At 38.4% G+C, this 13,617-nt stretch overlaps 1 protein-coding gene across 4 annotated transcripts in view; it reads right to left on the bottom strand.

The window, feature by feature from the left end:
• PPHLN1 (periphilin 1) overlaps positions 1-13,617 on the bottom strand; it is a 133,561-nt gene that overhangs the window by 29,212 nt on the left and 90,732 nt on the right. For all 4 annotated transcript variants that reach the window (XM_077472507.1, XM_077472509.1, XM_077472508.1 and 1 more), the window contains 3 exons: positions 12,722-12,804; positions 10,845-10,979; positions 6,052-6,192 (listed from right to left, as the gene is read on the bottom strand). In XM_077472507.1, the coding sequence (XP_077328633.1) occupies positions 6,052-6,192; positions 10,845-10,979; positions 12,722-12,804 (359 nt within the window). The remainder of the gene's footprint in view (positions 1-6,051; positions 6,193-10,844; positions 10,980-12,721; positions 12,805-13,617) is intronic.

The following is a 13,617-nucleotide window of genomic DNA, read 5'->3' as shown; positions in this document are numbered from 1 at the left end:
GAGTCATGTGAAATTCCTTAGGTCTTTAATGGAACTGCAGTACCTTCATAATTTTGCACTGTGCATTGGAGCTGAACGTGAACCAAGATGGGGCTCTCTTTGTCAATCAGCTAACTTAGGTGGCGCAACTAGTGATCACCATTAGAACCCATTCGTTTCTATTCTTACAGCGGGAACTCCTCTGTTGTCCAGATATATTGATCAGCACTAAGGGCAAATGGTTGCCACACTGTTCAAACGAAAATATATCAACAGTCACATTTGAGAGGAGTTGATCACTAGAATCCCTACTACACCGCCTCAATTTTGATCCATCCATGGCAAGCTTAAGCCAAATCACCACATCAACTTTTAACTTTCTTTTGCTTTGGATTGCCCAGTTACCTTCCAGTCAGCTACTAACCACAATAAAGCTGGCCTTACCCATTTTTGCAAGGATGGACTCCTCCCCTACTGCGGCTATTGTATTCTGATAATCAGCACATGTGACTGTCAGATTACCTAAACAGCAGCTGCATCTGATTGGCTATAGCTTCTGTTCGACTGACAATTTTCCTGTATGTCTTTTAATTTTTCAATTGAAGGATGTTGAGCGAGAAGGTGGGGACAGGCCCTTCCGTATTTCCCGATAAACTGGCTGAAATTCATATATTGTAAGGCCAGCTTTTGTTCTCTATTCTTTAGGGTTACCTAAAGAAATCATGCAACATTTTTCAAGAAATATCAAGTTCCTTTTTTTTTTTAAGCCCTCTACATTTCAGGTCACATAGAAGATCATTCTGGAACAGTTAAAAAGGTACATGCAATCTTGCAAAAAAAAAAAATAAATAAAAAAACCTTCTGTTACAATATGCTTTAAAACAACTGCCATTAGCTGAATAAGGAAGTGTATACGCCAATCATACCTGAGAGGGAAAACAAATAAAGGGGAACAATTTGATAAAAACTGGAGCCATATTGTGTATGTTAAATAGAGTATATAGCAGCTGAGCAAACAGTATATTTCCAGCTATTAAGTGGATATGACCAACTAACATTCTAGATTATACAAGGCTGCTTCAATCCTCCTGTCTATCCGTTTGCATATTAAATGAGTTAGAATGCTCTTTGAAACAATAGAGAAATCATATCTTTGTCACTTGCTATAATGAATTATGAAATATACAGACTTTGACAAATTTGTTGGAACTCCTACAGCTCATTAAAAGACTTTCATTTCTCCTGAACGTGATGCAATTAAAAGCAATTGTCTCATGTATACAGTACCTGCATACCTTTGGAATGTTAGACTAAAACAAAAAAAGTGTAAAAAGATAAAATTATAGCTTATTGTATAAATATATTTAACAGGGCATTTACAGATTTGTTAGAACCCCTTCAAATAACTGGATCATAGCGATATTTCAAGTTTGTTTTTTTCTCATTCATATAACATATCTTCACTCATGGAACTCAATTAGTCCGGGTTCCATAATTTTGTCCACACCATTTTCACTTTTGATTTTCATAAAATATGGATTCAATGGAAATTAAAAGGCAGTTATTTTTGTTTTTTTAACACCAAACATGTCAAACTTACCTGCTATATGCAGTGGTTTTGCACAGAGAGTACCCCTTTTCTTCTTGGGTCCCCCACTGGTACTCCTGGCCCCTCCCTTCTGCCGAATGCCCCCATAATAAGCAGCTTGCTATGGAGGAAAGCTCACTTGCAAGCCGCTGCTCTGTGTGTCCATTCACACACGGAACATGCCGCACACACTCTCTCACGGCTCCCACTGTTGTCTCAGCCAATGAGAAAAGGAGACCCAAGAGAGCCGCTGCTCAGTGCACATAACTGAATCGAAATTGGGCTCCATTAAATATTAGGGGGGCTACTGAGGGCTGCTGCACAAAGATTTTTTACCTTCATGCATAGAATGCCTAATGGCAAAAATCCTTCAGCCTTTGACATCCATCACTGTGGATTATAATTCTATACAGTATATAATGTCAGTTTTACCTTATTATAGAGAAAAGCGTGGGTGGTGTTTTTTTCTTGTTAAAGGGTACCAAAAAATTTGTCCTGGTCTGTAAAGAGACTTTCCAAAAGCTTTTAAAGAGAATTGTAAATCTTAAATAACTTCAAGATTAAACCAGATGCCTGTTGTAATCCAACTTTGCAAAGCAAAACCTGACATGACATGACAAATACTGGCAAAAAGTGTAGGTGAAATATACTTGTCCAGCAGCACTAAAGGGGTTAAAAATTAGCAGAAAAGGAGTGGTCTTGAAACTAAATTCCCATTCACAGAAAGGCTGCTCTTGCAAATGTACTGGGAAGCTAGGAGTCTAAAAACCAAAATTGAAGAATGTTACAATGTTTATTTTAAATCTAAAATTTAATACAACACATTTACTGGATTTCAATTTGTGACTTGATTCCTAAGGCTTTCATGGAAAATGTTATGCGTAGAACCTTTCATTTAAAAGAATAAAGTAGTAAATCTAAGATGTGACAGCTTTGAGATGGGAAGAAATGAAAGGCTGAATGCACAGTCTCTGAAGTCACCATTATAACATGAAAGCAGTAAAATTAATTTACTCTTCCAGACATTATCTAAAACTGAAAAAAAAAAAAAAAAAAATCACAAGAACACCTCTATATTAAGGGAAACATTGGTAAAAGCGACATTGGCATTCAAGTTAGAAAATTAAAAATCCCAAAAAACAATTACAATGAAAAGCTACATACTTTTTCTACAGTAATAGTTTGTGCACAACTAAACAAGTTTTTTATGTACGTGGTTATCAGTCAAGAGAAGCACCTAAAATGTTTCCATTGCCCTAAAGCCGGCCATAGACGATTGGAATCTCGGTTGGTTCAGCAGGAACTGGCTGAAATTCAAACCTGGTATGACCTGGCTGAAAGTACCAAACTTAAGCGATCGATCAACTTGAGCAGAACCAGCCTGTTGGATTTTACATCTGATTATTGCTAGCGGCTATTAGAGCTGCGAGATTAATCATCAAGAATCGTTATTGCGATCTTGACTAAAGCGTTTCACAATTCTTTCTATGCAAAGAATTGTCTGCGCTCTTCTGAAGCCACTGCTGTCAAAAGAAAGGAAGGAAAAAAACAGGCAGTCTGCCAAGAATCAAAACATTCTTTATCAGTTAAACTTAAAGTGGAAGTAAACCCCTCTATCGTTTTCAGTCAAGGAAGCCGCCATCTTGGACTCTAATGATTCTTCAACTGCCATAATGCTGCACATGTGATCAGTTATGAAACCAGCCATTGGATGGTTTGAGAGTTTGGTTGAAAGCACAACCAATGTGAAAGTTAGCCTTTCCGGCGTGCCAGGAATGTAAGTGTTTTTTGAAACTGGGTTTACTACCGCTTTAAGTAGAAACATTGTAACAATTTGTCAATGGAATAGGCTTCATGTGTAAGTGAAAAATGTTTAACCACTTAAACGCTACATCTCTTGGTTTCAAGTTAAAATAATAATTTTTATTTTTTTTGCTATAAAATTACTTAGAACCTAATTATATATATATATATATATATATATATATATATATATATATATATATATATATATATATATATATTATTAGAGACACTAGAAGATACATTTTATGTCACACTATTTGCGCAGCAGTCTTTTCAAATGCAACTTTTTGGGGAAAAAATTACTTTAATAAAAAAAAAAAATAAAAAAAAAAAAACACTCACCAGTAAAGTTAGCCCATATTTTTTTTTTTTTTTTGTATAATAGGAAAAATTTTACATCGCGAGAATCTTGAGCGAATCGTGATCTATTATAGCTTCTAGCAGTAATCACCATGTTCTCCCAATGGGGATGGCTCCCACAATACTGACTTAATACCATAATAATACTGAAAAGTTTTAGCACTAGAGAAGTCATGCTGAACTGAAAAGAAAGGCAAAACACAAATTGTACACATGCCACGGCTGTGAAGCAAAGCAGAAATGATACCCCTGTAGCTCTCAGCTGACATAGTGCCCTGCAAACCCGACCCATTGAAGTTAATTTAGCCGCCCTGCATGTGATTGTGGTGTGCTAGTGCACCAATTAAGGGGTTAAAGTAGTTGCTGAGGAGGCAATGTAATGATTCCTCACTTGCTTGTCAATTGCTCTATAAAGAGCAATCTAAATGTGGATCGCTCTTCAGGGGCTACAGCTCTTGTGAACAAGCCCTTCTTCTCTCCAGTCTGCTGTCCAAAGGTGTTTCCATTGCTCCTTTATCCAGTCTTGTCAATTTGGGGAGAGAGTAAAGTTAGATGAACTAGTAGATTTAAAACAAATTAAAAACTAACTTTTTAGGCAGTTACAGGAACAGTATTTTTTCCTTTTGGGATAAAAGGTTTTACATAAAAGAATAAAAACTGACCAATGAAAGAACCTCTGCCAGCGTTAAGGGGTGTGACTTGACCTTGAAAAGAGTTATGCCGTGTACACACGACAGGACTTTCCGGCAGACTAGGTCCGACGGTCTTCCCGACGAACTTTCGGCAGAGATCCGAACGAACGGACTTGGCCACACGAACAGTCAGTTCGAAAGTCAGTTTGTTTAGAATGTGATGACGTAAGACGGGACTAAAAAAGGAAGTTCAATAGCCAGTAACCAATATCTTCCCTTGTGTCGTATTTGGTCCGTCGACCAGCATACAGACAAATGGTTTTTCCTGATAGGAATTGAGTCCGTTGGACAGATTTGAAACGTTCTATTTCTAGGTTCGTCTGATATTTTTCTCCTGAAAAATGATCGGATTAGCCCACACACGATCGGATTGTCCGATGGAAAGTCCGGTCGTGTGTACGCGGCATTAGGATCCTTTCACACAGTTCAGTCACTGATTTAGGTTACATCAGCATTTCCTCAACCTATTTCAGTCAAGGCATCCTTTAGAATTGTACATAATCTTAGGGCACACCAGTTTGAAGGCTTGTACATACCAGGAAGTGTGTCCGACCATGCACATTTTTTTGAGTGTTGCCACAAGTCGCATTTTTCAATGGACTGCCCTATCCACATGAACCACACCAAAAAAGGCTCCAGCACGATTTGGAAAAGAGGAGTCGTTTTCTGAGCTAAGCACATCCTCCTGTATGCATGCCTGAGCTAAGGGCAGATGAAGCCCAGGAAGTAAATGGCACATGAATTATCTTTACCTACTCAGGATGGTCATGGCTAGAAATACTAGGGGGTGATTTTCAAACAAAATAAAGCAATGAGATGTGGATGGATGGGCGAGTTTGCTTTGAATATTAAAAATGAATCAAATTGCGTTTTCAGTATGTAGGGCGCACATAAAAATGTAAGTTCCACTTTACGGTGTCTAGTATGTGCAAATCTGCTTCTTTCCACAGTACAGAAACATAGGTAAGTACATTTATCAAGTTTAAATAAAAGCAAATGTAAAAAAAAAAAAAAAAAAAAAAAAAATGCAGTAAAATTGCAGTAAAATTCACAAATTGACCATATAAGAGGTAAATATTCTTTGGGTTTTAAGTGACCCTGTCACTTACAAAAAAGAGAAAACTAAGAATTGCCTGTAAAGATACAAAATGAATATAGTTCTGCCCCACTTCCCACACTGCTGAACTACCACTGCCTGAAGACTCTTCAGCATTTGACACTGCCAGATGCATTCTATGGTTTCTACTGCCAGCCCCTAGGTTATTATAGAACACAATAGTGACGTAGTGGCTGGGGGACCAGGAATCCGATATGCCCAGAAGTGTCTCAGATGTTGAAGGTCGACAGTGGCAAAGAATGGAGGTCAATTGTACAGACAGTGAAAGCAGCCGCAAACCAAATGAGCTCCCTGGTCTGGTGCAACTGGTGGAAAATAATAATAATGCAGAACCAAACTGTGCCGTCAATGCAAGCAATGCTCCAGTACCCACTGCTATGCCAGAAGTGGAAAGAAAAAGCAGTCAAAAATGTTGATACCTGGACAGCACATTAATTTTTTGGGGGATTTGAACAAGAAATTGGACATCGGTTAAAAAAAGACAAAAACAGCAAGTTCTTTCAACTTACCTCTTCTATTTCTTTTGTCTTTGCTGCAATGGCTTTAGATCGGTTGCTAACTGGATTTGAATCATAACGTTCGGAATTCACAGGCACGTTAGCTTCTAGGTCTGCTATTTGGTCTCCATATAATGCAGAAGATGATCCTGCCTTAGAAAACAAGGTAGCTAAATAAGTGGTTGTATTAAAGACAGCACAACTTTAGCATCTACAGAAAGATGGAAGCTATATAGAATTTTTTACTGCCAATATGCAAGCCTTGATGAAAGCCTTCTGCAATATAATCTAGCCAAGATCCTTTTTTTAATACAATTTAAGGGTTAGTTTACACTTGCTTTAAAACAAGGTTTCGGACACGCTTTGTTAAAGCTAACAATAGTCAAAGCCCCTGACGCTCAATAAAATGGTTAGTTTACAGTCCTGTTTACACCTTGCTTTTGCTTCAGCTTAGCTTTAAAAATGACACCCCGTGTAACTTTAGTTAACCTCCATAGAAGTCTATGGCAAAGCTTGCTTGAAGCCCCACCGAAGCCTCATAAAAGCCCCAACGAAGCTCCACCAAAGCCTCATCGAAGCACCAAGCAAAAGCAAGGTGTAAACAGGTCTGTAAGCTAACCATTTTATTTAGTGACAGGGGCTTTGACTGGCGTTCAGAGAGCTTTAGCAAAGCGTGTCCGAAGCCTTGTTTTGAAAAAAGTCTAAACTAGCCCTAAATAAAATGGTTAGCTTACAGTCCTGTTTACACCTTGCTTTTGCTTCAGCTTAGCTTCAAAAATGACAACTCATAAGTTGGTGAGAGCTGTGGATCTCACATATACATTCAGAAGCTCTCCAATGGTTATCTCTCAAAGCTATTAGAAGTGTAGTACTCATTCATTATTGAAAGACAAGATGGCTTATTGGTTGTGACATCTGAGGTGTCAGTACCAGCAATGTGCAAGATCGGTTTGATCAGACTGGTTGAAGTATGACAGTCTGCAAGAGTTTATTGGGAATAATAATATCCCAATATCAATGTTACTACTCTGTGAGGATCTTCTATTTTCTCAGTGCACAATTCCAAGTTTTGAGGCAGAGCAGCTATACTAGTTGCAAGCTTTAAAGAAACATCACCGGCAACGTATGTATGCTTGATTGGATGATGTATGGGAGTCTGAACAATGATTAACCATATACAGTGCCTTGCAAAAGTAGTCACCCCCCCTTGGATTTTTACCTATTTTGTTGCATTACCGCCTTTAGTTCAATGTTTTTTTAAATCTGAATTATATGTGATGGATCAGAACACAATAGTCTAAGATGGCATAAAATTAGAAAAATATATATATAAAACTATTTTTCAAAAATAAAAAAATGATAATTGGCATGTGCATTCACCCCCTTTGTTATGAAGCTTGTGCAACCGATTACCTTCAGAAGTCCCAATTAGTGAAATGTCCCACCTGTGTGCAATATAAGTGTCACATGATCTGTCATTACATATACACACCTTTTTGAAAGACCCCAGAGGCTGCAACACCTAAGCAAGAGGCACCACTAACCAAACATTGCCATGAAGACCAAGGAACTCTCCAAACAAGTAAGGGACAATGTTTTTAAGAAGTACAAGTCAGGGTTAGGTTATAAAAAAATATCCAAATGTTTGATGATCCTTAGGAGCACCTTCAAATCTATCACAACCAAATGGAAAGAACATGGCACAACATTAAACGTCCCAAGAGATGGCCGCATAACAAAACTCACGGACCGGGCAAGAAGGGCATTAATCAGAGAGGCAGCACAGAGACCTAAGGTAACCTTGAAGAAGCTGCAGAGTTCCACAGCAGAGACTGGAGTATCTGTACATAGGACGCCAATAAGCCATACGCTCCACAGAGTTGGACTTTACGGCAGAGTGGCCAGAAGCCATTACTTTCAGCAAAAAACAAAATGCCACGTTTTGAGTTTGCGAAAAGCCATGTGGGAGACTCCCAAAATGTATGGAGGAAGGTGCTCTGGTCTGATGAGACTAAACTTTTTGGCCATCAAAGAAAATGCTATGTCTGGCGCTAACCCAACACATCACATCACCCAAAGAACACCATCCCCACAGTAAAACATTGTGGTGGAAGCATCCTGCTGTGGGGATGTTTTTCAGCAGTTGGGACTGGGAAACTGGTCAGAGTTGAGGGAAAGATGGATGGTGCTAAATACAGGGATATTCTTGAACAAAACCTGTACCACTCGGTGTGTGATTTGAGGCTAGGATGGAGGTTCACCTTCTAGCAGGACAATGACCCCAAACACACTGCTAAAGCAACACTTGAGTGGTTTAAGGGGAAACATGTACAGTGCCTTACGAAATTATTCGCCCCCCTTGAACTTTTCAACCTTTTGCCACATTTCAGGCTTCAAACATAAAGATATAAAAATTTAATTTTTTGTGAAGAAGCACCAACAAGTGGGACACAATTGTGAAGTGGAACAAAATCTATTGGATTTTTTAAACTTTTTTAACCAATAAAAAAATGAAGTGGGGCGTGCAAAATTATTCGGCCTCCTTGCGTTAATACTTTGTAGAGCCACCTTTTGCTGCGATTACAGTTTTTTGGTTTCATCTGACCAGAGCACCTTCTTCCACATGTTTGGTGTGTCTCCCAGGTGGCTTGTGGCAAACTTTAGACGAGACTTTTTATGGATATCTTTGAGAAATGGCTTTCTTCTTGCCACTCTTCCATAAAGGCCAGATTTGTGCAGTGTACTACTGATTGTTGTCCTATGGACAGACTCTCCCACCTCAGCTGTAGTTCTCTGCAGTTCATCCAGAGTGATCATGGGCCTCTTGGCTGCAACTCTGATCAGTCTTCTTGTCTGAGCTGAAAGTTTAGAGGGACGGCCAGGTCTTGGTAGATTTGCAGTGGTCTGATACTGCTTCCATTTCAAAATGATCGCTTGCACGGTGCTCCTTGGGATGTTTAAAGCTTGGGAAATCTTTTTGTATCCAAATCCGGCTTTAAACTTCTCCACAACAGTATTACGGACCTGCCTGGTGTGTTCCTTGGTATTCATGATGCTCTCTGCGCTTTCAACAGAACCCTGAGACTATCACAGAGCAGGTGCATTTATACAGAGACTTGATTACACACAGGTGGATTCTATTTATCACCATCAGTCATTTAGGACAACATTGGATCATTCAGAGATCCTCGCTGAACTTCTGGAGTGAGTTTGCTGCACTGAAAGTAAAGGGGCTGAATAATTTTGCACGCACCACTTTTCAGTTTTTTATTTGCTAAAAAAGTTTAAATTATCCAATAGATTTCGTTCCACTACACAATTGTGTCCCACTTGTTGGTGATTCTTCACAAAAAAATTTAAATTTTATATCTTTATGTTTGAAGCCTGAAATGTGGCAAAAGGTTGAAAAGTTCAAGGGGGCCGAATACTTTCGCAAGGCACTGTAAATGTGTTGGAATGGCCTGGTCAAAGCCTCGACCTCAATACAACAGAAAATCTGTGGTCAGACTTAAAGATTGCTGTTTACAAGCGCCAACCCTCCAACTTGAAGGAGCTGGAGGAGTTTTGCAAGGAGGAATGGGCAAAAATCACAGTGGTAAGATGTGGCAAGCTCATAGAGACTTATCCAAAGAGACTTGGAGTTGTGGATTGCTGCAAAAGGTGGCTCTACAAAGTATTGACTTTAGGAGGGGTGAATAGTTATGCACATAGACTATTTCTGTTATTTTGTCCTATTTGTTGATTGCTTCACAATAAAAAAAAAAAAAATCTTCAAAAGTTGTGGGCATGTTCTGTAAATTAAATGATGCAAAACCTGAAACAATCCATGTTAATTCCAGGTTGTAAGGCAACATAACATGAAAAATGCCAAGGGGGTGAATACTTTTGCAAGGCACTGTATGCTTATTTTTACATTCCTATGATCTGGAGGGCCCTATTTAGTGAGTTTTTCCATGAGGCGATGGCCGTGGCGATTGTTATGTGAAACATTTGTTCTAAAGCAGGGATCTCCAAACTACGGCCCTCCAGCTGTTAAAGAACTACACGTCCTATGAGACATTGTAAAAGTCTCATTCAAAGGCATGATGGGAATTGTAGTTCCATAACAACTGGAGGGTAGTAGTTTGGGGACCCCTGTTCTAAAGGATAAGTTCCCCTTTGCAAAAAATAAAATGCACATCTTTTTGCAGGTAAAAAAAAAAATTAACTACCTAGAGCACTTAACAACCAGGTAGTTAATTAAAAACAATAAGTCGACAGCCGCAAAGGATGTCGGTACTTATAGTTCTCACACTTTCAGAACTCTGAATGAATGATGTGCTTGGGTGGGCAGAGCCCAGCACTGCCACGTCTTTTTTAAATAATGACAGCTAGTGGGGGGGGGGGGGGGGGGAAGATCCCCAGCTCACTGTCACAACGTTGGGGGGGGGGGGGGGGGGGGGGGGGGTCGGGTCGGATTGCGGGAGTACAGGGGCTGCTGCATCTGTTACATGTTACACCCTGGACATGGGTGTAACATATTACGAAAGGTGAACTTATCCTTTAACCATTGGAAGACCGCAGCACTGTGTTGCAATCACATGCATTGCAGCACAGCTCCATCCACTTGCAAAAAAAATCCCCAAAACACAATAAACCAGTGTTTTTATTGCCCCCTGGCCACAACTATACTGTAAATGAGGTCTAAGAGACAAAGCTCCTATACATTTAGGTGTGCAATCAATATTCAAAAATATATTATGCATAATCTTGAAAATCATCATCCATGCTTAAGCTCTGAAAAACCATTCCATTGAAATATGTACTTTTACAAAGTCTTCTGTGGCTTCAGTTACATTGCTTTCAGACACTTTCTCCATTTTGTCAGAAACCCATTTGCAGGCAGCATCCACAAAAGCAATCTCAGACGAGAGGCGACTTCCTTTATCTTGGTCTCCACTCTGTAAAACACAAATCAAATAGTTTATGAAGTGTGTGATGGACAATGTTCCTATTTGTAACTGATCACCAGTAAACATATGTCTGGCATATGCTGAGAGAGGTTTGTGTGTTTAACCTAGGTTGTGGAATGATACAGGTAGACTCAACACAAAACCAACATATATTTGGAGGATAGAGTCAACATAGGTATTCAAATATGAAAAAAATTGTTTAGCAAAAGACCAATAAACAGCAGAAACACAGCACTATTATTAACATATATGTTTAACTACTATATGACTAGGCTTTTTTTTTGCTATTGAGCTCGGTGCTATTTAACTGACAATTGCTCGGTCATGCAACAGTGTATGCAAATTAATTTGATATCATTTTTTTACTCAAATAGAGGTTTCCTTTGGTGGTACTGGATAGCCACTGTTTTTTTTTTTTTATTATATAAACGAAAAATAACAACCAATATTTTCTACTTTGTCATAAAACATATCCAATAAAATCACATCGCTTCATATACTTGTATTTGCTGCATGTCTTTGGTAAAAAAAAAAAAAAAAAATTCCAATAGGTGAATATTTATTGGCTTGCGTAAAGCTATAGCATCTACAAATTATGGTATATATGTATATTGGAGTTTTTACACAGCTTTTACTATCTGAATGCCCATCACATTTCCTGAGGTGCTAAGATGCCAAGATAGTACAAACCCCACCCACCCCAAATGACACCCCATGGTATTTGCTGAGAGGCATGTTAAGTCCATCGTAGATTATTTTTAATTTTTTTCATCTTTTTGCAAAAAATTATATTATATTATATTATATTATATATATATATATATATATATATATATATATATATATATATATATATATATATATATATATATATATATATATATATATATATATATATATATATATATATATTTTTTTTTTTTAACACTCTGGACTCTGAGATCCATGTGGCTTAGAAACCATGAAAAGGTTGGAATAGACGTTGTGAGACCTTTTCTTTTGCCAATACAGGTGCAACGATCCCCTTTGGACAGCAGTCTATGCAGAGCCTTAAAGAAAACACCACTATTTTAGTGGAAAGCTTTTCTGCACAATCACCCTCCAGACGAAGGGGAATTGCCACATTGCTACACCATTTACAGGCACTCACTAGGCCATTGCTTTTTTTTTTACCCATTCTTCACATATCATGCTGAGTGTGCCCTGCTAGCGAGGTCACTGGATACATTTTACATGGGAAATCGCTGCCTACAGGATTCTGCTGTCCTCACTCGTTTGCGGGTCGCCGGTGCAGTCCATGGCCTTCTAACCTGGCATCAAGGGCAGGATAGGAATCGCCAAAGGGCTGCATGTGGCCCTGGGACTGCAATTTGTCTAGGTATCTGTGTTGTGTAGTCCCGTGCAGGAAGTCCCACCGATGTCTACTGGGACGCAGCCATTGCACGAACCTCTACTGCTCCCAATTTGTCATCGGTGTTGTGCAAGGCCTTGAATGCACAATGTGCTTCTGCTGCATCTCAACAGAAATCAATGAGACTTCCTGCATGGGGATGCACAAAACACCTGTGCCTTTCTGTGCAGGTAAACACAGCCCTTGCATGGGGTATGCATTGATAAACCCATGGAAACAAGGCCTTAAATTTCACCACGATATCCATTTATAATATGGATTTTCGAATTAGGTCTTTCTGCATTCCATAAGTAAACGAAGAGATAATGGAAAAAATTACTTTGATGGAAGTTATAGCGCCTGAGCTTGAAGGAGATGGGTCTTTAGAAGATCTTAAAGGATGTGTGCTTGATTTGTCTTTATCTGTAATAGAAAAAAAAAAAAACACGTGTATATTACACAACTACATGCTGTATAATAGTTGTACTATTCGACATAACCAGTTTAAGATTTTTCAGTTTTGGGAGAGGGAAAGCGAATACCTCATTTCAATTTATATTACTGTGCATCTGCTGTGAAATTTAACTTGACTTACTGGTGACACAACAGGAAATGAAAAGTGTTTCCCCACATGTACACATACAGAAATGAAAAATTTAGCAGGACTTCTGTCCTTACCGAATTCAATAAACCGTTTTTTTTTTGTTTTTTTCATGCATCTCCACTGGAGATACAGAAAATCTCTTGATTTCTGTCCAAGTGACCAAGAAGAAAGTGGCAGTTACTGAGGAACTGACCAAATTTCACACAAAGTCTGTCATTTTGCCTGCTCGAAAAAATTTCCCATCTCGTACTCCTAAAACTTAGGTTTTCCCTTAAATAATGTTCGAAAGGGAACACGGTGATGCTTTTTTAATGTGTTTTCTAACATTTGGATATTTTTAATGAAGTGTCTAGCACCTAATGGTATGAATATAGACCTTGACCCAAATTGCTGTCTAAATAATTTTTTTAATAAAAAAGTCACTTACGGGTGAATCAATGGTGATGGATTTCATATTTGGAATATGTAGTAAGTGTTTAGTTAATATATATTATTCTATTCTGGATGTTATATGTGTTTTCTTATGACTTTTTTAATTATTGTTTTAACGGATGTTTGACCGTATGTTGATTATATGAAAAGTATTAAATTAAAAACTGATTGTGATGACTTTTTAAAGTTATATGGATTGT

Source organism: Lithobates pipiens, unplaced genomic scaffold (genome assembly GCF_037356315.1).
Source record: "Lithobates pipiens isolate NorthernLeopardFrog02 unplaced genomic scaffold, aLitPip1_a1.2 Scaffold_8, whole genome shotgun sequence".
NCBI classification, from domain to species: Eukaryota; Metazoa; Chordata; class Amphibia; order Anura; family Ranidae; genus Lithobates; species Lithobates pipiens.
The sequence above is the reverse complement of the archived record's forward strand: the minus strand, read 5'-3'. Positions and strand labels throughout refer to the sequence as shown.